At 43.4% G+C, this 24,294-nt stretch overlaps 1 protein-coding gene across 4 annotated transcripts in view; it reads left to right on the forward strand.

The window, feature by feature from the left end:
- Positions 1 to 24,294, forward strand: part of nlgn1 (neuroligin 1) — a 413,423-nt gene that overhangs the window by 123,125 nt on the left and 266,004 nt on the right. For 2 of the 4 annotated variants that reach the window (XM_030433413.1, XM_030433412.1), the window contains exon 3: positions 253 to 312. The exons of the other annotated variants lie outside the window; for them this stretch is intronic. In XM_030433413.1, coding sequence (XP_030289273.1) covers positions 253 to 312 — 60 coding nt within the window. The remainder of the gene's footprint in view (positions 1 to 252; positions 313 to 24,294) is intronic. 4 annotated transcript variants of the gene reach the window in all.

The raw sequence follows: 24,294 nt of genomic DNA on the forward strand, positions 1-24,294 counted from the left end.
GTAGACTGGTAGACTGAATACTGCGCTGATTGAGCTGGAGTGATTCATTCTTCCTCTCTGTCTTTGCGTCTCCCTTTCCTTCCTCTTTCCTCTTTTTCAGTCGATCAGCTTTGTGCGTTTGTGTGTGTGTATCTATGATGTGTGTGTGTGTGTGTGTGTGTGTGTGTGTGAGTGTGTGTGCATGCCAGCTCCTGTGTGCGTTGCGCGTTCAGGGGCTCCATGTTATTCTTTAGTCTTTTATTCATTTTACAGTCAAAAGAATATCCAAGGAATGTGCCAGGAAACCGGGCAAGAAAATATGTAGACAAGGAGGTATGTATGATCTGAACGCAACCTATACAATGCCACAGAAAGAAGAAAACCATCTGAAAATGCGAAGAAGAAAAGAGCAGCAGAGAGCAATCGTGAGATCAAGGTCTACGAATTATTCAGGTCTCGACTCAGGGATGCTGCAGGTTTCTAGAATGCTAAATTTGAGAGACGGGACCTTTTTTAAACACTGCCTGGAAGTGAATTTAAGGCCAATTTTAAAAAAAGTCAAAGTGCGGCGAACCAAACCGTCAAGACCAGCCTACCTCAGGCTGAGCATAACTTATGCAGTTTGCACTTTCTCAGATTTGTCGGTCTTGGTGAGAACAACTCAACACCCTGCAGATAGCAGCAATGACATGTTTGCAAACCAGAAAAAAACCCTGAATTAGCCGTGTAATTTGTAGACCTTGTGATGGCGGGATGATGGTGAGGCAGTGTCGCACCACACTCATTGACTCATAGACGTGTGCTCTCATTGGTCAGCCTGGTTTGGGAGACTTGACTGGCTGCCAGATCAGAGGGTCAGAAGGCATGTAGTAATGGTGGGTGATGTGTGTGGAGATAGCAGCATATTAGATCAGGACACATTCTCACAAACACACACACACACACACACACACACACTCACTCAGGGTGATGTAGTTGTATGCAGTGTTAAACAAGATGAGCTCAGGCTGGACCTTGACTGTGTAATCTCCATTAAAAGAAAGCGGGGCTGTGTTCAGGTTGGCTCGGGCTACTGTATCAAGCACTGTTTCATCAAGATAATGCCCTCCTCCTCCTCCTCCTCCTCCTCCTCCTCCTCCTCTCTCTCTGTCTTACTCTGCCTGTCTCTCTGCCTGTTCCTCTCTGGACGTGGGCAAGTTCTTGTTTATGTGCCAGTGTGTGTGTGAGAGAGAGAGAGAGACTGATGCCGACAGTGTCCTTGATAAGGTCTGGACGTTAATGTCATTGTCTTGGCAGCCGGCTACATTATCACTTAGTGTACATTCCTCCTCTTCCGACGACACAGATACATGTAAACTCTGACCTCGCTGCTCCTCTTCCTCCTCCCTCCGGAGGGGGAAATGCATTTAAACAGGGAGATTATGGAAGCTTACATATTAGTCACACGGCACGGAGAATCGTTATAATTCCACGTCCCAGACAATCTGTTGTGGATTTTTTTCTTCTTCATATTATGGAAAGGGGAGATTAGGTTTAGAAAACAATGCATCTTGCACATAAAAGCAAAGCGAGATGTGGCGCTGTGACAATAGAGGCTGCTTTGCTTTGGTTTGTCTCCTTCAGCTTGGTTTTATTACCTGCTGGCTGTGTGTGGAGCAAAAATTAATTCGTTCTTATGAAATGTCAGAGACCTACTCAACTTTATATACAGTACTCTCACAGTAAGTACTTCATTAGGCAAAGCTCTATGCAGGCGGTCTACTTGTCTATACAACAGTCCATAGGCAATTAAAGTGTCCATAAATTACCATCAGATTAATGCTTGAAGGCCATGTTAATGTAAAGTGAACAATAATTTATGTGTGATGCTCAGATTGAAGTAAGAAATGCCCCGGTGATTTCTATTATGGGATTCGCGGTCACATGTTGATGCTTTGACCCAGGCTTTCTAAAAATGGCTCCATCAAAAGACTCATTCGAGCTCATTGGTTTGCAAATTGAAGCAATACAACTACTATAAACGGATGACAATTTTAAAAGAAAAATATAAATAAATAAATAAAAGAAATGCAAATGCTGAAGGGCACTGAGTTGTCGGAAGTATTAATAATACGCGAATGATGTGCTATGACCTTCACAGTCACCAGGGCCCATATTAATCAAACTGCTAACTGACATTTTTTGACTTTAGTGAAATATAAAAGTAACCTCTATTTGCAGGCCTAAAAATAAAAGCTATTAAAGTGAACTAGGAAACACCAGCCCCACAGGTCTCGGAGGTTGATTAAATGTGGGATGAGAGTTGCTGGAAAAAGATAGTAGTTGTTGAGTCTCATTAGAAGGTCGTCAAATTCCATCGGCCCGTTAATGAGACGCAACAATCGGTCACTCACATCAACTTTTAGAAGCTGTTCAGACATGTTATTTTGGTCAGTTCTGAGTGATCCAATGGGACAGATGGACACAATGTTTCTTAAACCCAAAAGCACCTTATGTGTAGTCTAATTCCTAAGATGGTCCAAATATTTAGAATTTGTCAGAGACAGCATTTTGCAATGTTGAATAAGTATCTCCAACCCAGCAGCTCTCAGAAGTGACCGGTTTACAAGGGAATCTGTGGACTTTCTCCACGGGTGACAAAGAAGTGGCCTATATTGGTTGTTTGTAATATCTGACATGTTAACCATCAAAAAGATTGAGTATTCCTTCATAATAATAGTGTGAACATTGAAGTGTTTGCAGGTAGACACACTCACGACACAGACGAAGACCGCCTGAAACTTTTTAGATGAAAAGAAACAACTTAATGTATGGAGTTTTTTTTGGAGAATTGAATTGAATGATTTGGAATTTGCCATCAAGCTCTTCAAAACTGCGTGCGTTGTTAAGGAGGACTTTGGGATATTTCGGTTACTAGCGCTGGCTGGATCAGCTGAAACAGATATTGTGTTCACGGACATCTGCTGCTAACATTGGCACGTTTACGAGAGCCCAGATAGGTCATTAATATTACAGTAAACAGAATGGAAATAAGATAATGTGTAATCTGTCAGGGCTTCTGTCGTTGTTCTGCAAAGAAGGTCAGTTGAGTCGACATTTGTGCGCTTACACTGTTCAAAGATTTTTGTCACGAGCAGCCCAGACCTCCACTGAATGTGATCGCAGAGATTGGATGTTTCTTAGGGGCATTCACACCTGTACTAAGCACGGATCACCCTGGACACACGTTGATATCAGGTCTGAAGAGTCAGTGGAGCTTATCAGGGTCTCTACACGTCTCTGTGAATCCATCGCTATATATAGCATTGGTGATTATGAGCAGTCATTTCAGAAAGGGGTAGTTTTAGCGCCCTTGAGAACCGTTTTCTAAAGGACGCACTCTTGATAAGATGCTGCACCTGATACTCCTGAACATGATAGCTTCCACACCTTGTCTAAGGACACGTTGATGAAGCTTAATGATCATGGAGGAGCTCGCCAGATGAGTCCTTTCAAACAGATGGTCACATTTCATGACATCGAGTTAAAAACAAAATGACAGATGACAGAAACCAAGTCATCTTTCATACTTTCACTTTGTCCCATTCCAGATGTGATCTGTGCCATCCCATTATATCCAATAATTACACCCAAAATGGATTTTGCACCTCAGTTTTTACCTCCACTGCAAACAATTAGTGTAAATACAGGAAGTGCTGTGATTTGAATATAGTTCCTGGTAGTAGATGGGAGTTTGATATTGATATTTGGTGCCAAAAGACATCTGGCATACAGTGATCTCTATTGACAGATATCTCCATATATATGCAGCATTTTGACAGCAAGGGACAAGATTTTGATATCGAAAGCATTCTGGTTTCCATTTCACTCCATAATCTATTGTTGTCCAATTAGCACTGACCGATCACGTGAGCGGACTTTGGTTGCGAGCAGGTAAACAGTCTGTGTGGAAAAAAAAAAAGACATAAAACATTGGCCAATCGGCTGTCACCTGGCGACACTTCACTGTAGCTTTTTATATCACCTGCATTCAGATGCAGATGTCTGTTTATAAAGATAAGCTGCGATGATGTGCACACAAATTACACTGGCCGTCACCCCATGAATAAATCGTCATCACGTTCTGGGTTCTGAGATTCTGGTCTGTCACAATTTAAATCTTTATAGAATTAGCTGTTATGCAGAGATGTTGTCGATAACAGGAATTAAAAATAGGATAAATCAAATGCAAGGCAGGGTCTTGTAGAGTCAGTATATTGATGTCATGACTGTCTGACTGACTTGAATGTTGTCTACCTTAAGACTGATGCAGGCCACAGATGTCCAATTTCAGTCTACACTTTCCCAAGTGCACATTCCCAGCCAAGCAATATAATGTATCACAAAGGTTTCATCAGTGGTTCTCTGGGATTGTAATAGCTTTTATCATGCGAACATGCCCACTGAAAATCTGCACAAACAACATGATGTGATTGAGTCACGGCACCAGGACTCTTATGGAGATGAAAGCAGGCACCCTAGTTAGTAAGTACCAACAGTGTGGACTGCTGCAGTGACAACACACGGCATTCTGGAGTTTTCTTTTACAAAGGTAGAGCCCAAGTTTGTGCATACTTATAGAAGTTTAGTCATTATCAGAGTAGAAGTAACACAAGTGGCGCAGAGTGTAGTCAGTGGTGCTTGGTGTGAGTGGACATATCATGGTTGTTGAACGGGTCATTTCATGGCTAGATGTGTGCAGCCACAGTGACGCGTCCGTTAACAGGGAAGAAATAGATTATCACTGAGTGTGGTCGGGGCTCAAATCAGTCATGATTGATCAAATCAACTGTGTTCTGGCTCTTTAAAAGTTGAACACTCAGTGCCACAAGACTACGAGGGTGTTGTAATGATGAGAACAAAACTGGTGTCCTTGAGCTGCAGCTGGAGAGCCATCAGGGGATTTGCGAAACTTTAGATTTAATTGGCTTGTGCCGAAAATACTGAACTCACTAACAATGTTGCCAAAGTGTCTATTGATTAATTCTTGAAAAGGTTGAGCAGTTATTCAGACGGAGAAGTGGTGACAGACTTCTTGCATCATGGTAGGCCTGTTGTGTCTGATTAAATTTGGAAATTGGACCGACATTCCTGCCAACAATACCGTCATAGGATTCTGGAGAGCATTTTTTACTATCCCGCTGCAAACTAACCGTAGAGGTCATGATGTGCAAAGAGAGACGAGGTCAAAGTGGGCAAGAGGAAGAGAGCCAGATGTGTGGACAGTGATGAAGAGCAATGATAAAGGGCAGACATGGAGTGAAATTAAAGTAAGAAGGACACAAACAAAGACCAGGACTCAAAGAGTAAAATAAGAGGGCAGCACTGAAGACTCATCTCTTTGTCCTCGTGACTATTGTACTGTCCTGCACCACGCTGGTTCAAAGAAGTCTTCTGTGGTTAAAAGATGTGTCTTTGATGTGTCTGGGATGGAGTGCGGTCATTAAGTTATCACATGCTGGGATAGCGGTCTCTGTAATGAGATCAGAGGTAGCAGCGCTGCGGTTGGTCTCCTCTCCCAGCAGCATACATTCACAATTCATTTTTAAAACTGCGGTAAATGCAGAAGAGCCCCACTTCTTACAGATTACAGTTAGCTGAGCAACAGAAAGATGTCAAAAATGGCAAAGTTCGAGTGGCACAGAAACATGGTTGAAAAGAGATAAAAAGGAATGTGGCTCTTGTGGATCTGAATTTTATGTATGTAAGGTTGATATGTGAGCTACACAATGCTGCAGTTTTTACAGTACTTTGTGTTAGATCAGAAAAAATCTCCAGCTTGTTGAATATCACATTAACTTTGAACGGCATTCCCCCAATGGTTGATGGCGACTCTAAAACACAGAAATGCTTTTACAGAAGAATCTTGCATAGCAATAAGAGCTGTGAAGAGCTCAAATCTCTATCATCCATCCATGTGCAGAATGAAGAACGCTGACGGAAGATGGCGGCACATGATTCTGTGTTTTGCTGCTTTAAATGTTAATTTTGTTATTCAGAGAGGTTTAATATATTGCTGCTTGATGTACACTCGCAAAAGTTAATCTGCAACCATTCTTATAATTGATTAATTGTTTAAGTCGTTTTATAAACACCCAAAATGCTCTGGTTGCAGATATCCCAATGTGAGGATTTGCTAGTGGTCCATTTTGTATTCTCCTTGCAAGATGGCTGGTTGCTGTCATCAGGCTTCACGCAGGCGTGTTTGGTCGAACGCAAAGGCGTTGAAGCGATCGGTGTCCTTTGATGGACAACCAGCAAGAAAAGTGACTGAAAAGAAGGGCAGCTCTGGAAGATGTTAACGAAGCTGCTGTAGCATGAGTTATGTCAGAACCAGAATATATCTCATTTAAGCAGAGCGAAGAACAGCACTGAAGGCTTCTGTCAACAGAAAAGATGTTGTCACTCTTCTCTCGCCTGGCTTTGGTAAGAGTTTTTATTTAGCAACAGCAGCACTGTTTTTTTTGGGCTGTTTGCTGGAAAACAAATATGACAACATCAACAGGATTATGGAAAAATGTGATGCGCATTTTTCCTCCTTTTGACGACAATCTACTAACCAAAAAATGATCAATTAATGAAGTTTACTCTAATAATGAAAAGAAAAAGTTATTTGCAGTCTTAGATTGCAATCAAATCAGTTGCATACACAGTCATGCTGTGTAATCTGGGACATGTTTGATTGCTGTCCGTCTTGCACAGGGGGACGACACAGTCAATTACATTTTGCACAAAACACCATCACTATATAAATCACATTTCTGGGGGAGATGGCTGGTCCCAATTCCGAATAACTACTCTGTGGTGCATTTTCATTTTCTGGAGCATGTTCCCCACTCGGTCTGTGCTCTTATTATCACTGTCTCCATCTAAACCCACAGCGGACTGCAGGCATGTTCATGCCTCAACTCTGCAGGTTGTCAAGATGCATTATGTTAAACAGCAAAACACAAGCTGATGCACAAGTACATGCGAGAGGGTGAAGAAAAGTTCATTTAACACAAATTATGACACTGAGGAATAATAACAGGACATATATTAAGCATTGATATCAGGAACAAGCAGTTCCAGAATAACAGAGCTGCTTTTTCTTTTGCAGTCTGTTGGTTTCCAGTTGGATTAGCAGCTGGTTGTTTTTCAGATTTTGCTGTCATGTCAGTGTCCTGAATGCACCTCGTAATTTATGTATTTATTTATTTAGTAGCATTTTAGTAGGAGCTAAAGCTATGATTATGGCGGATTGACGGTCTAGGAACAGTGTGTGAAAGCACAAGTCAGCTTTGACTGATGGTAATGTGGACCCTGGACTCTGAGCAGGTATGTCATTCAGGATACAGTGTACGGTGAAAGCATCCATTCTGCATGGTATGATAATGACACCCTGCCTTTACACCGTACAATATCTTCCTGCTCTAGTTTGTCGTACAGCGAACTGCCGGTATGTTTCATGGGAACAACTGCTCACCCTTCAACGCTGTCAGACCTTGTAAAAAGAAAAGAAAAGAAAAGACAAAAAAAAAAAAGGTGTCTCTGTGGTGGTTGGAACTCCGTTTATGTTGAATTAAGGGTTTGGCTTTTAAAACCCAAACTAGGACATTTAACTGCAAACTAGGCCATTTCCCAGCGCGTGTGCAAGCTGTTTAATATCTCAAATAGTTCCGGAAGTATTTCAACATGTTGCATTATTCTGGGATTTCTGTGTGCCGTCTCCACTCCAGAGGGGTTTACAATAGAAGTGCCATTGTAGATGTGAATTTCATCAAGATGCAGGCAACTTCACAGACGGTGAAATGTTCGCTGTCTCCCCCTCTCCCTCATCTCTTTCTTCTCCTTGTGTCTCATTCCATCCGTCTTGATGTCCCTCTGCACAGGTTGGCCTTTTCCCTCATGTCCGTTTCTGTCTCTCTATCTGTTCTGACCTATTCACCCTCCCACATCTCACCTTCCCTCCTGTCCTTTTCTCAAGTCTGTTTCTCTCTCATTCCTCGGGCTTTGTCCCAGTTTTGTAGTCGTTGAAGGAGGATCCTGTGGGAGGCGGCGTGCACACACAAGACTCTCAGAGTGGAGGAAATAGAAGGCAGAATTAAGCATGTCCCTTCTTGTGTTTGGGTCTCCCCGGAGGGGCTCTGTCACCTCCACTCACGACTTAACATCTTTGCACTAGTGTGTCTTGTTATATTGGTGTGTTGTGTTGTGTTGTGTTTGTGTGTATGCGAGTTGGTACCTGTCTAGATGCACCCGTGGATATCTGTGTATGTGTATGTGAATATGTGAGAATCAAAGAAGTTCTGTCTGACAGTCAAGTCAGAGCTTGGCTGGACTTTCTGCGCTGGCTGGCAGGTGCTGGTCTTCTCATTTTCAGCTCAGCCCCATTGGACCTTGTGTTGATTCTTAACCAAACTTTGAAACACAGAGAGAGATTGAGAGAGGTAGTGCAGTGAGGAAGAAGGAATACATCTCAATTGGGAAAAAAACGTCTCACAGCATATGGCAATATTGGCAAATGCAAACATGCAGTGGATTTACTGTCAGTTATTTGAAGCAACGTTGTGTTTTCGCTCCATTTTGGTTTTATATTTTGGTCGTGGAAACATAATTAGAGCTACCCTGCTGTGGTAGAAAGGTAACCTTGCTGTTTGGGAGCATACAATCTTTGTGAAAATGACTTTAAATCAATATTCTCTATGAAGACTATTATTCAGGGTGACTCTTTTATATAAAAAAAATAAATGAAATGTTGTAGTTTAGTTATGAGAGAAGTGTGACTCAAAGTGCACTACAGCTTTCAACTGGACCTTTGTCAGCAAAGCACATTATCTCAGTTTTCATGGCTACTCAGCTTTTGTCAAATGAACAAATGATAAAATGTCAATGAAATGAAACGGAAAGTTCCTTTAGAAAGATCTGACTTGATGATTTTTAGGTTTTAGAAAAAATCGAGTTTTGTCAAAAGTACACAAAAGTCATACTTGAGTCAAAGCAAAGACATCTCGTTTGAATATGACTTTGCTGAAAGTAAAAGTAAACTGAACAAACATTATTTAAAGTATCTCATATTAAATATTCGTAGGTATCAAAAGTTACGATGATGATATGTCTATTTACCCATTATCAGCCTGGCCAGTTATCAGATCCGATATTCAGCATTTCTTTGATGCAGTTTGCCATCTAAACTAGCAACTCAGGAAGGTCGCTGGTTTGAATCCCAGCTCACTCCGGCTGCATGTCGAAATGTCCTTGAGCAAGATACTGAACCCTAACTTGCTCCTGATGAGCAGTTAGCACCTTGCATGGCAGCCTCTGCCATCAGTGCACACATGTGTGTGTGATTGTGTGCTGTAAAGCGCTCTTAGCGGTGTGTAGACTGGAAAAGCACTAGAGAAATGCAGAACTGAAGTGAAGTTACTCAAAATTGTACTTCCTGCATTACTAATGTACTTGGATACAATCCACCACTGAAACCCCTGTTTTGCCAGATATTGTGCCAGTATTTAACACCAAAGTCTAGAATATCTTTTGAACCATAATCTTGAACCTGCAGTTTTTAAAAGCTGTCCAACAGCTATGTTCTCTTCACAAAGCTGCGTGTTGTGTTACTCAATAGTAGACAAAAGTAACTGCTGATCATAATTTGAGGCAAAATCTGCATTTTCTATTTTCTAACAGCTGCATTGATACAGGCATAAAGTTGTGTGTATTTTTATTCACCCACTTTGCAGTAACAGATGTTCAGCTCTCTGGAAAGCTGCGATAATTACTGCAGGATGGTGACGACACGCACCCGAGGTCTCTGTTTGTTACGGCAAATAGTTTTTAACCGGCTGAGTTTTTACACAGGTGAATATGGCTTGAATTAATTTGGGAGAATCTGCGTGATTGTAATAATTATACATGAGACAGACTGACAGAGAGAGAGAGATGGGGAATGGAGACAAGCACACATCAATGAGCCAGGCGGAGTAGAAAACTGAAAAAAGAACAAAAAAAAATCAATGTCAAGCAACGTTCGTATCCATACCAGGGGCGATGGTGAGAAAATGGTCCCATGAGTCCGGGTAGCCAGGATTAGGGTTAGATTTATGGGGTCAGTATTGCAATCACAAGGCAAATCCCTGCTAGAGGCCATGATGTGTACCTCACCAGACAATACTCAACAAATTAAACAACATGCTAATGAGTCTACCGTTGCTAAAGACTCAGTAACAGTGTTAGAAATACAGCCTTTGTCCTGCAAGTAGTGGACAGAGGAAAGGTCATGACAATGCCCCCCTAACAGAATAAATACATATTCTATCTTTGCCATGGTAATCGACATCCAAATCCATATTCCGATGCTCTGGGTTTTTCACAAAGTGGAAGGAAATGCAGTGTCGGCTACACCAAAAAAAGACTCAAGAGACTCATGAAGAGTGACAAAATGGAACTCATCTATTGCCTCTAATTAGTCTTAAAACCTGTCAAAAACGTTCGAAAACAGAACATTAACCACAATTGGAAAAGCAGCCATGTGAGGGAGAATTTCTGCTACGCTTGCACAAAAAAACGGTCAAGCAAGCATGTTAGCTGTGACGAGCTCGAACTCAACCCTTCCAGCGCCAGACAGTGACTGATGTCTCGCCCATGTCCTTGTCTCTGATTAGACTCAATTACGGGAAATGGCACAGTATGTAAGTACAAGAAAACAGATTCCAAGAAGACAAAAACAGCTTGTGTTGTGTCCCCCACCACCAGCATTGGCCAGACTCCCACCTTTGGAATATTTGTGGGTAACTCTCAATGAAGCTTTGAAGCCCCAAAATACTAATCAGGCCAACCCTAATGAATAAGAACACTACATTTCATGCCGATCTGACCATTGTTTGCACCAACCTGTGGCAGAAGACACTGTGATGATGTACTTCCAGCCTCAACATCTGTCAATATTCCTGTGAGTGCAGCATCTTTTACATCGATCCGGACTTCCTGCCTCTTGTATCTTACCAGGTGACATGTGGTCTAGCTGTCACAGTGGATGAGGACAAATGTATGAGTTATTAGTGTTACCCACTATCCTGACTCTACAATGATGCTTGAGACATATTCCGGTATGCTGTGGAAGACACAACACAACAGGCTGGAGACAAACCACAATCTGGCTTGGTCTGTGCATGGACTGGACAGGAAAACTCTGCAGTGGGTGAATAAAGCTGCCAAGAACATCACTGGTACCCATCAATAAAGCGTCGAGTTGTAGTGAGATGTCTGCACAAAGCCCAAAGGATACTGACAGATTACAGCTACAGAGGCAACAGTCTGTTCACCATGCTGCCATCTGGCAAAAGGTACAGAAGTATCCGATGCAATACCACAAGAAATACAATTTTAATCCTTTATATTAATGCTATTTAAAAAGGGTTTTCCCTTATACACTATACACTATATCATATAGTCTGAGTTCCCTTTACTATACAGTAACAGTGAGCAGTTTGCAATGAAGACCAGCAGGTTATATGGATGGGAGCTGATTAAAAAAACATTTAGGTCAATTGAAGGCATTGTGACAGCTTCTCTTTCTACATTAACTTATAGATGCATTAGGATTGTCAAAAGGTGTTAGGCACCATTTAGAAAAAAAAGATGCTGCACAAGTCGGTAAGAAGGGCCCTTAATCCTCAATTTAACTGCTTTGTTGTGTCTTTTCTTCCCAGAGTCAAGAGAGAAACTGAAGTGCTGAATAAATTGCAGTTTTATCACAACAAACTGCTTCACAAACACTGATCAGAGCAAACGAAATTATTAAACAAAGCAAGGAAACCAATTTGGTCTACTTGATGGGGGGAAAAGACGAAAACTAAAATCCAAAGTAGAGTCAAATATGATCTGGTTAATAATGAGGACTGTGAATTGGCAGAATGTGTCTGCACTGTTAAGAACATTGAAGAGCACCAGATACTTTGCAAGAAAAGCGATTCATGCTCCAACATTTTTTGATTTACTTTCTCTAAAAGTCGATAGCAGTCAAGTCTTTGCTCTCCAATCTGAGCGTGGATACAGAACCAACATCTAATCATACATCAGACGATTCTAAAGTGCTTGGAGATCAGATACACTAGTTTCTTATCCATCATTAATTTGGAGCGGACGTCTGTCAGTCGTTAAATTCCTATCCAGCGTTGGTTGCCTCTTAATTTGATCTCTGCCAATTTGCATGAAGTTCACAGAATCTCAAGTCTGACTCATCAATCTGGCCGTCTTTATCAAGCCCATAATGATCAGTTCTCACTGGAAATGAGTAAGCCCACATTCGATGGGTGCTGAATGTGTTACTGCACATTAAAGATGAGATGATTATATACATAGTAGTCTATATATATATGTTCATAGATCCTAACAATCCCTCTTGTCACTCTCTGAAAGTATCTCTGTGTAAATGATTTCCCATACTGAAAGATTCAACACATACTTTTTTAAAAATTGTGTTCCATTACAGGAAAGAGTGTGCCTGTGTGTTTTAGTTGCGGAGAAAGTAGGGGTGTGGAGGTGGGGTGGCGAACAGGGGTGTGGGGGTCTGGGTGGCGAACAGGGGTGTGGAGGTCAAGATGGCGAACAGGTGTGTGGAGGTCTGGGTGGCGAACAGAGGTGTGGAGGTCTGGGTGGTGAACAGGGGTGTGGAGGTCTAGATGGCGAACAGGGGTGTGGAGGTCAAGATGGCGAACAGGTGTGTGGAGGTCTGGGTGGCGAACAGGGGTGTGGAGGTCTGGGTGGCGAACAGGGGTGTGGAGGTCTGGGTGGCGAACAGGGGTGTGGAGGTCAAGATGGCGAACAGGGGTGTGGAGGTCTGGGTGGCGAACAGGGGTGTGGAGGTCTGGGTGGCGAACAGGGGTGTGGAGGTCTAGATGGCGAACAGGGGTGTGGAGGTCTAGATGGTGAACAGGGGTGTGGAGGTCTAGATGGCGAACAGGGGTGTGGAGGTCTGGGTGGCGAACAGGGGTGTGGAGGTCTAGATGGTGAACAGGGGTGTGGAGGTCTAGATGGCGAACAGGGGTGTGGAGGTCTGGGTGGCGAACAGGGGTGTGGAGGTCTCGGTGGCGAACAGGGGTGTGGAGGTCTAGATGGCGAACAGGGGTGTGGAGGTCTAGATGGCGAACAGGGGTGTGGAGGTCTAGATGGCGAACAGGGGTGTGGAGGTCTGGGTGGCGAACAGGGGTGTGGAGGTCTGGGTGGCGAACAGGGGTGTGGAGGTCTGGGTGGCGAACAGGGTGTGGAGGTCTAGATGGCGAACAGGGGTTCAGTGAGTCAGACTTTGATGCATCTTCACTTCCATCATAGACCAGTTGCGTCTCCGCCACGCCAGCGGAGCAAATACGTTTCACTTTAGTCAGTGTGTCAATCCCCACCAGGTCCGCTGCGCTGCGTATCCGCTCCGTCCCAGCTCCGGCAGTCCGGAACCCTCCGGCACAGATACGCAGGGCTTCTATATCTGGCGGATGCCGGAGCACGATGCAGAAATTCAGCTGAATTTAGCACCGAGCAGAGAGGAAGTCAAGTGCCAAAATAACAAACAGCATCCGGTTACCTTTCAAAATAAAACACTCTGTGTTGACACCAGCACACAAATCTCACAAAAGAGACAAACACAAGCTCTTCTGCTGATCCTTCGGTCGGGAACACTTCGTGTTTTTAATAACACAGACCTATAACTGCGGTCGTGAGTGATTATGTGATTATCGCGAGAACTCCTCTGCCTCATGAGCCAGCTGTCTACCGTACTGCGCCGTGGCGGACTCAAACCGCAACCGGTGGGGATTGCCGGACAGCGGAGCAAAACCGGATCGGAGCTGCAACGCAGCGGACACGTATCCAGTGGAAATTGGGGTTAAGTTTATATTAGTGGACTCCATTTCTAAACTAACATGTCTAGAATTAATTAAATCCAACCCGAGTCCTTCCAGAAATCCAAGGTCTAGCAGCATTAATCAACTGAATCAAAATGGTCCACTGGCTTGTGAAGTGAGTTGTTGGCATTAGGTGTAATCATTATTCAACACAATCCAGGTTTTTACAGAATTTTTCACTCTCAATGTTCTTGCCATAGTTAACAAAAGTGGCTTTGAATTACACGACACACATGATGCACATGATCCTTCTAAGTTAAAGGGATGTAAAGCGAACTGAGCAAGTTATGGGTTAAAAGCCTTCATGAAACGTTGAATAGGTGCAGGGCTTTTTGAACCGCCTGCTCGTTGCCTGGTCAGGGAAATGTCACAAGTAAAAGGAGAGTACGACCTTGGCTGCCTGCACAAACTGCCTCCGATCTTTTGTTTTCCCAAATAGTCAGACACACACACACATATACCAGCATCCTAAACTGAAACCTGCACACACAAACACGCACGCGTACATGTGTGAAACTCTGCTCAAGGTGACAGCATTGATAGCTGCTCATACATATTCATGACGCTTGCATTACAATAAATAAATAAGCGGCTTATTTTTCTCTTTCCTGAATATTAAATGAAGGACATTTGAACCTTCGGCACGCCGCCAAAACACCAGCCATTGTAGTTCCACAAATTACAGCAACGGCAACTGCACAAAGAGGCCGGGATACAAATGTCATAACGTTGCCCCATTTCTAAGATTCATCCCGTGAAAAAAATCAATCTTTTCTTCTCCGCTCCCTCCTTTTCTTTAGCGCTCCGTCGTTGTAGCCGTAGCGGGGACACATTTTGCCTCATGCATATTTCAGACGCAGCACATTGTGAACAACGCGGATAGACACGGCGTGGTGAAAAGTAACAGCTTTTTCCCATAGTTTCCATTTCACCCCTAGTCATTATTTATGGGGGCCCTTTCCAAAACGGCCATACAGCTATGTAATGCATGAAGCTATTTGCTTCAATGATGATGGAGAGGCAGCTGTAAACGAACTGCAGGCAATAATGTTAGCCTCTGCACACAAACAGCAGGAGAGAGGGAATGAGAGCTGCTGAGTGAATTATAATATTGTTTGTGTTGTAGCACATTCTTGTTTTTATCATTGTAATGGTAAGGTGAACGGTATCGGCAATGTAGCTGACTGTAATGGTAAAACGTGTGCACCTGGAATCAGAACAGAGATAAAGAGTGAGGGTTAATAAGAGATGAGTAAATAAATCGTTGCCAGTGAATGTGAGTCAGTCCCTTTTAAGACTTTAACAAACGACCTTCACTCGTAGCAGGTGAAATGGAACCACAAGCAGGAAAAAACAGCATCCTTGTGGGGAGTGTTTACCTGATGGCTGGATGTTAAATTAAGATCATCTGGGCTATGGATTAATGGCTAAAATGAGCTGATACTAGCCAACAGACAAGTCCTTTCACGGCTTGTTAGCTGTGACCTGGACACCGAACCGCCAAAACAAATGTTGGCACTGTATGTTTCAGCTGACCAGATACGTTAAAACTTTACATTTCGTTATGTTGCAACATTCAGTGTTATGTTGTCGAAGAAGCAGCACCAAGAGATTCTGACACAACAGATAATCAGTGAGGAAAGCGTCACAGTACTGTTGATTTGACAGCAGTGACCTCTTTACATGACTCAACAAACTCAATTAAGAGGAATCCATCTCCGCTGTCAGTGAAACCACACAAAGGCAGAATTATGTCTGAACACTTCCACTCTTTTGATCGAGCTATTTTGGGATGCAGGGGGAGATTTTGTTGAACATTCTCCTCTGTTAGCTTTTAATTATTTAGCCGACCACTGTGCATGCTAATGATTTAGCAACAGGAGTTTGTCGAATTCATGTATAAAGCACATTTTGCATCATCCCTCGGTACTTAATACACGGACCTGAAACAGCAACCAGTGTCCTCACCATGACACTCTAACTACACCAAAATGCTAATTGTTTAGACAGTCTGCACAGTTCCCCGAGATTAACTTCCAGAAAGTCTTTGAGGCCTGAGCACGCTGAAACAAACATGGACCCTGCTGTGCAGTGGTGCAATCAGGGAGGAAAAAAAAAAACACTTACATCGAATATCTTTTTTTACTATTTGCTCTGTAAGCTGTTCATGCTCAGGACATGTAATTGTTGTGATTGCATTAGAATGCACAGGAAACCACCCTCCCATGTTGGTGTGAGATTCTGTGCTACATGGGATCCTGCAGCCCCTTACAACGAGCTCCGGTCTCGTGCAGTGCACTTTCAAATCTGCTGTTCGGGGGCTGCCAAGTTCCTTTAATTATGCTGTGATGTTAAATTGGGTATGGAGGAGTCGAGCAGGCTGCACGCTGTAACGCTGGCCTCACGCCCAGGTCCAATGTACCCATAGATGCATACAGACCACCACTGCTACCCAGTTCTTTACAGGGCTTGTTAGCACAGTGAAATTAGCCAAACTTAGTATTTTTGGTTTTCTGTGTGGCAACAGAAAAACACAAAAGTTTTCTTTAAAGCTAGCATTATAAAAGGGTGAGTTTGTCCAGTGCATGAGGAGGTATCAAGGTTTTTTTTTTCCCCTGTTTTTTGTTTCTATGCACGTCGACATTACAGTGTCCATGTGTGTTTGTGTGGGTATGTTTGTGTGTGTGTGTGTGTGTGTGTGTGTGTGTGTGTGCATGAGAGAGTAAATGGACAAGGTGATGCTGGGCCAGATGGCGTGAATGTTGGATGCTCAACACAGAAGCCAAGGTGTCACCTTGGCTCGGTAATGAGACAGGGAGTGGTGTGGCTGGAGCAGTGGGGTGGTTACAGAAATACAAAAGACCTAATGAGTTGTGAATGCACACTTTCTTCGGCTTACGCTGCTGCGGTGCCAAGGTAACACATTCTTAAGGCTTTTACACAGTCTTTCTTCGTGGGATAGAGAGGGTCTTATAACAGTCTCCTGCTGTCCAAGACGTTAACACTGATACAACAGCAAGACCTTGGAATGCTTTTAGCTATTCATTCATGAATGATATTCATACTGAAAACGGTCTGTAGTGACCATTTTTTTCTTTTCACATCCTCTTTGAATATGCCATTTCCCAGTGGTGGAGTAAGCACTCAGGTCCTGTACTTAAATGAGGTAGTTTTCCATGGTTCAAGTACCATGGTGTAGAAATATACTACATTTTAATGTGTACTTACAGTAAGTAAAGAAAAGTACCACCATCAAAATCTACTCATACCAAAAGCACTCATCATGCCGAGTTGCATATGTGAGATTAAGGTATATCATAGTATCGGATCATTTTATTGATGCATTAATACAATTCTCACTTTAATATTAAGTCTTAAATTAGAGTATCTTCGAGCTAGCTTGTGAATCCCCCCCCGTTATACTACACCATGACTTGTTTGTTTCTTATATTTTATATTATTAAATCAAATTTGTGAATAGTAATTAAAGTTGTCAAATAAATGAAGCAGATGAAATAATATCATATTTGGAAAATAAGAAATAATCAGGTAAAATAGAGGGATCTATATTGAACAGGCCGTTAGCGTTGGCTAATGTTGCTTTGTGTTAGCAGAGCAGAGAGGGGCACTGAGAGGAGTTACATTCTTTGGACTGTCACAGAACATCTGACCCGAGAACTTCACAAAGAACGCCACAGTCCAGCGGCATTGAACAACTTGGACATAATTGTCCATAAGCGCCCAGGAGAGACGAGGAAGGTCTCTTTTTTCATGTCACGTTACAATCCGCTGGCTGGATGAGTATTTTCTAACCTTTTTAGAGTTCAAGTCCTACAAGAGAGTGAAGTCTGAATAACTCGGCCTCTGCCACTTTGATTTGCACCATTATTTTCACCCCGTTTCCTGTAAATCCTCCACATTAATTGAAGTGCAATGGCGAATTACTGGAATAACCTTCAAAAGTGGAGAAAAAAAATAGAGAAAACAATTTTACGATGTGTGTGTGCCTCTGTAAATTTGGCTCAACATCACTCAGGTTTGATGGTAAACTCTGAGGAGTTACTTTTCAGAGGAGAGACGTTTTTTTGTGCGTCATCAAAAGGGCTCAAGTACAACGAAACAGTTTTGGTATTCTACACACAAACAGGTGTGCTGCTCGTTAGATGAATCCCTGAGTAAACATGTATATAAGCATGAGTGAAGTTCTGTATGCGTTATGTGGCGGGTCCATGATGTATGTTCAGTAAAGCTGTCTCATATAGGATTAACCTTTGGTGTGACTGCACATGAATGAGCTGTAACGCTGTCAAAATGTCCTTCATTAGCGTCACCGCCACATAAATAAGCTCCTTTTGAAAACGGATTAGTTGCGAGGAGGCTCGGCAGCCAATGGAAGCTCGTCACGTCTCGCCGTCTTGATTATCTTGATTTTTCATTTCAAGACGTTTGGAAATGTGCGTATCTCGTCCACGTCCACCTTCAGTCTCCTTCCTCCACTCTGTTGGCTGTTTACTCACACACGAGCAGATGAAAAGTCATTAACTCCATCCCAAATTGCTACCTAGTGTCTCATCTGTAATATTTATGTGCTGCACTAACAAATACAGAAGAATGACAGAACAGCTTATTGCCACAATGAGAAGTAATGAGATGTAATTTGCTTTTGCACTACTACATAAATCACTTAAAGCCCTGCAGTCATATTCACTCCAAAGGTGCTCTGCAACGGACGGAGCTTGGCATTAATCGATGTCTCTCTTTCTGTGTCTCTGTGCTCTCTGTGTGCTCTGTATATTCATGCTTTGTGATTCAGGTTGGTAGTTTAGATAAAGCAACTATATCACAAATATGTCTTTGATACCTACAAGCAGCTTTGCTTTTAGCCTACGTATGATTAACCAAGTTGTTTTAACCATTCATGTTGTCTACGGGTAAATAATGACCCGAAACTGTGTTTAACAGCAAAGACAACGCCTTAAATGTTGTTTTCTCAACTGGGAATTTCATGATTTTTCCTAAAGTGACCCCGATGTTAGGAAAAGGGAAATATTGCCTTTATTCGTATTTCCATGGAAGCTGTAAAAAGATTGACATCGGGTCATTTTGGACCTGACAGTTAAAATCACACACCAAGTTTTAGTGACAGAAATAAAACTCTGTGGTGCATGTGTACCGTCACCTTTCCACGACCCCATACACAACTTTCAAAGATCAAAGTTCAATCAGTTTCAGACACAACCATCAAAGTGTTGTTCACTAACACTTCTACATTCTGAGTGTAAATGTGCTGCAGGTGACAGAACCCTGCAGAACACAGGTCTGGGACCAGTAGGTGAAGCAGCTGCTGGTTCTCCTGTAGCAGAACACAGGTCTGGGACCAGTAGGTGAAGCATCTGTTGGTTCTCCTGTAGCAGAACACAGGTCTGGGACCAGCGGGTGAAGCAGCTGCTGGTTCTCCTGTAGCAGAACACAGGTCTGGGACCAGTAGGTGAAGCAGCTGCTGGTTCTCCTGTAGCAGAACACAGGTCTGGGACCAGTAGGTGAAGCAGCTGCTGGTTCTCTTGTAGCAGAACACAGGTCTGGGACCAGCGGGTGAAGCAGCTGCTGGTTCTCCTGTAGCAGAACACAGGTCTGGGACCAGCGGGTGAAGCAGCTGCTGGTTCTCCTGTAGCAGAGCACAGGTCTGGGACCAGCAGGTGAAGCAGCTGCTGGTTCTCCTGTAGCAGAACACAGGTCTGGGACCAGTAGGTGAAGCAGCTGCTGGTTCTCCTGTAGCAGAACACAGGTCTGGGACCAGTAGGTGAAGCAGCTGCTGGTTCTCCTGTAGCAGAACACAGGTCTGGGACCAGTAGATGAAGCAGCTGCTGGTTCTCCTGTAGCAGAACACAGGTCTGGGACCAGTAGGTGAAGCAGCTGCTGGTTCTCCTGTAGCAGAACACAGGTCTGGGACCAGCGGGTGAAGCAGCTGTTGGTTCTCCTGTAGCAGAACACAGGTCTGGGACCAGTAGGTGAAGCAGCTGTTGGTTCTCTTGTAGCAGAACACAGGTCTGGGACCAGTAGGTGAAGCAGCTGCTGGTTCTCTTGTAGCAGAACACAGGTCTGGGACCAGTAGGTGAAGCAGCTGTTGGTTCTCTTGTAGCAGAGCACAGGTCTGGGACCAGTAGGTGAAGCAGCTGTTGGTTCTCTTGTAGCAGAGCACAGGTCTGGGACCAGTAGGTGAAGCAGCTGTTGGTTCTCCTGTAGCAGAACACAGGTCTGGGACCAGAAGGTGAAGCAGCTGCTGGTTCTCCTGTAGCAGAACACAGGTCTGGGACCAGCGGGTGAAGCAGCTGCTAGTTCTCCTGTAGCAGAACACAGGTCTGGGACCAGCAGGTGAAGCAGCTGCTGGTTCTCCTGTAGCAGAGCACAGGTCTGGGACCAGCAGGTGAAGCAGCTGCTGGTTCTCCTGTAGCAGAACACAGGTCTGGGACCAGTGAGTGAAGCAGCTGTTGGTTCTCCTGCAGCAGAACACAGGTCTGGGACCAGCGAGTGAAGCAGCTGCTGGTTCTCCTGTAGCAGAACACAGGTCTGGGACCAGCGAGTGAAGCAGCTGCTGGTTCTCCTGTCGTGGTCCTGGTCGCCCTCTCAGGTCTCCTTGTTGCTTTATGTTGTTCACATTTGACTATTATTGGAAGCGCCTTCAGTAAATTGCATTCCAAACTAATCACATGAATAAAGATTCAGCATTGGAACAACTCAGTCATAATTACAAGGCAGCAAGTGGGTCATGATGTTAATTGCAATCAGCCCCATGTATCAATTTCAAAAAAGAAAAACAAATGTCACTCACTGCTGTAACAGTATACATGATGAGACTCGAACAGCATGTGGTTCCTTACTGAAAAGGAATATTTATTCTTGGCCTTATTGCAACAGAATGTCAAAAGTGCCCAAAAGTAAAATCATTAAAATCTAGCAACACATGTAGTCAGACTGCTAACAAGGATGACTGTGATGTGGGTGGAGGTCAGTTCACAACATTAAAATCAAGTTTTCTGAAAGTGTCATAACCTCGTTTCCAACTTTTATCCTGGAGCCGCGGAGTGTTTCAACATTTTAGGAGCTACAATATTGTGTCTCAATAATAATCCATCAACAAACAGTGATGGAATAAACAGGCTGCCGTGGCTGCAGCAGGCAGCTCCATGTGTCCAGCCTCATTATAAAGTTTAATACGAATACAAGTTACTGTTCCATCGGCCGTTAATAGCGCTGGAGTTTCTTTGATAGAATTCCCAGCAGCGATTGGTTCTGTGCAGCCTATTGCACTTATATTGCATCAGTGCACAAGATGAGGCCACTTTGTAAACAGAAAATATACTTACTGAGATTGCATACAATAAATGAAAGTTATGCCCACAAGCCCTTTTATGACGGGCAGTAAACATACATGATGAAGAATACAGCTCAAAATCATTTATTCACTTAGTGTTTGTGTTTGTCACATCTGTCTTTTTTGCACATTTACACAATCTTTAGTCTGTAACTGTTCACGGTTAAACTGCTTTCATGTTATTATCTGTAAATGTCATGTGAGACATGAGTAAAGCTACTTATCATCCCTTTCTTTTCTATTGCCAGACTAATCTTTTTCAGACATGCTTTTAGTTATTTATTGGTTAGTGGTAACAGTGCAGGGGTATTGCAGTATAACTCCCAGCGTGCTTGAGGCTGGACAGACACGGCCGAGCCAACATTTCCTCCACAACAAGCTACCGAGTTGCTGTTCATTTGTGTCTCTGCTCGTTCAGCCTCCCGCCTCCAGCAGCGGTGATAACCTGTGGGACGGATGTGAACACCAAACCGCAGCACTAGTTAATTCTCAGAGGGGTCATTCAGTTTGAAGACCACAGTTACATACAGAGTATTAACGGGGTGATCAATGTTTCTGTCTTTTTAATGAATCTTGCCATTATATATTTGTATTCTACATCTCCTCAGAATCTAGCTTCAAAAGGATTTTTGCCTTTTCATCTCATTCGTTTAAAGATGCACTACTTTGTAGGTGATGCGTGCGATCGTTGAGGAGTCTGCAGCTGATTGTAACTCTATTGGAAAATCCTGGAAAGAGTCCTAGAATCACAAAGGCTTTTAAAGAAGCTTGATGAGACACAGTGTAACTTCTTGTCTAAAATATCTGGTTTTGGATATTTGGAAACGTGTTGTTTCAAATGTCCATCGGGTTCAGGTTTAAAAATTATGAAATGCAAGCGGTCCCTCATTAGAAATGGCCGGTGGTCTTCAAACTAAATGGAGCAGTGCATCCACAGGATACAGATGCATACGGTTATGGATGAGAGTCCAAGTATCTTGTGAACCGAAGCCCTGACATAACCACTTCTAGATCCTCCAGAGGTCGAGCTGACTCCGTGTGGCTCCTCCGTTGTTCAGGGTTTCAGTCATTTAGCTCGGTCCCTGTACGTTCTAATACACTCTGAATGTGCCTCCTCTCTTTTTTCTCCCTCTCTCGACCTGTCTCGCCGTCTTTAGCTATTTCTCCAGAGAAATTTATTAGGAAGTCGACATCATTAAGCACCTTGACTCATGTGCTGCTGGGCTTTAATGTTTAATTTCACACCAAACGAGGGGAGGAGGACAGGCAGGAGGAGGAGGAGGAGGAGGAGAGGGAAGAAGGTGGAGGATCACGGGGGTGGATGTGTTTGTTAATTTTACGTGTGCGTGGGGATCCGTGTGTGGAGTCGTCACAACTAAACCCTGAATCCGTCACGGTCCGTCGTCCTCAGTGTGTGTGTGTGTGTGTGTGTGTTGTACACAGTTGTGTACATATGCTCATTATTGTGAATCCAGTAATTAGCCTGAACCTCGCACTGAGTCCATGGCCCTGATTGGACACTTAAACCCGCTGCCACTCAAACGTCTCAGTGTACATCACATAAAGGTGCTGAAACGTGCACACACACACACATTACAAACACACACTGATCACTGAAGCTTCAAAGCGTGTGCACAGCTGGGTGTACTCCTGCACACACACACACACACACACACGATAAATAGCCTTCATGGACCGGTGTGCTCAAAGATGATGTACTCAATATTCACTCATTACCAATAACACCCACGCTCACACACTCACCCAAGGAGACACCACCATTTTGCTTGGAATGCTGTATCGGGCACCTGTGTGTGTGTGTGTGTGTGTGTGTGTGTGTGTGTGTGTGTGTGTGTGTGTGTGTGTGTGTGTGTGTCAGCAAATTGACAGCAATAGACACCTCAGCAGCTTCAGATACCAAGCATCTGTCAATAACTCATCACTTCTTTCATTAAGCGTATTGGCAGCCGGTCAAACAGGCCGCGCGCGCGCGCGTGTGTGTGTGTCCTCTTATGTTTCTGTTTGTTCAGTGACTCTTTGACTGTGCTGTTTTTTTGTTCATTCAAGGTCCATTTGACCGGTAAGCTACTGTGTGTTTTTGTGTGTGCGTTATAAAAGCTTCCACATACAGAAATGTACCCAGGAATAAGTCTCGGCAGGCAGCGTGTAATAAAAATAGATTTATTTTAGAAAGCATTTCTCTTAACAAGGTTACAAAGTGTTTCAAGTTAAAAACAGCAGACGAAACAGAAAACTAAATAAAACAACACAAGGATGATGAAACACAGCGGGAAGAGGTTAAAAAATGTTACGCGGCTGAAGAACTTGTTTAAGAATTCATTGAAGCTTTCCCATAAGACAGTTTTAGGAGTGGATTTAAAGGATGCTAATGTTGTTAAGGGTAACGGTGATGAAGCATATTCAGTAACAGGTGTGTGTGTCTGTGAGTATGTCCATCAGCACACAGGTGAAGGGAAGAGGCTGGGTGGAGACTGTACATGAGGTAGGAACTATGATGGAGAGACAAACGATGACACAGTGCCATCAGATGAATGAGCTGTTTTCTTGCATCTCCGATGGATGCAAGTTCATTGTGGTTAGAAAATGAACACTAGACAAATAATCTGCATTACTGTATAATGAATCTTATGTGAATTATTCGTACAGCACCTGCTGTCGACAGCGGCTGTATGAAAAGCTTCTCCTCCACTTCATTAAACCCTTGCAGCCGTCTGAAGGCAACAGGACACGTGTGTTAATAGATCTATAGTCTCTGGTTTGAGGATTGCGGCCTGGAGCCGCCGTCTGCTGTGTTTATCTCGGTTAAATTGCATGCGAACAACACCAGACTGCTACAGAAGAGCCTCACACACCTCAGCACTGGGACTCAGCCGTCCTGTGCATCATCATTTCCATTCTCTCTTAGCTTATTTACTCTCATAAATACATAAATGAACTCAAGTGCGACAATCACATGAACACAACACAAAATAGCACAAATGTACCTCAGTCTGAAAGGGCTACCGTGTT

Source organism: Sparus aurata, chromosome 11, assembly GCF_900880675.1.
Source record: "Sparus aurata chromosome 11, fSpaAur1.1, whole genome shotgun sequence".
Classification (NCBI taxonomy): domain Eukaryota; kingdom Metazoa; phylum Chordata; class Actinopteri; order Spariformes; family Sparidae; genus Sparus; species Sparus aurata.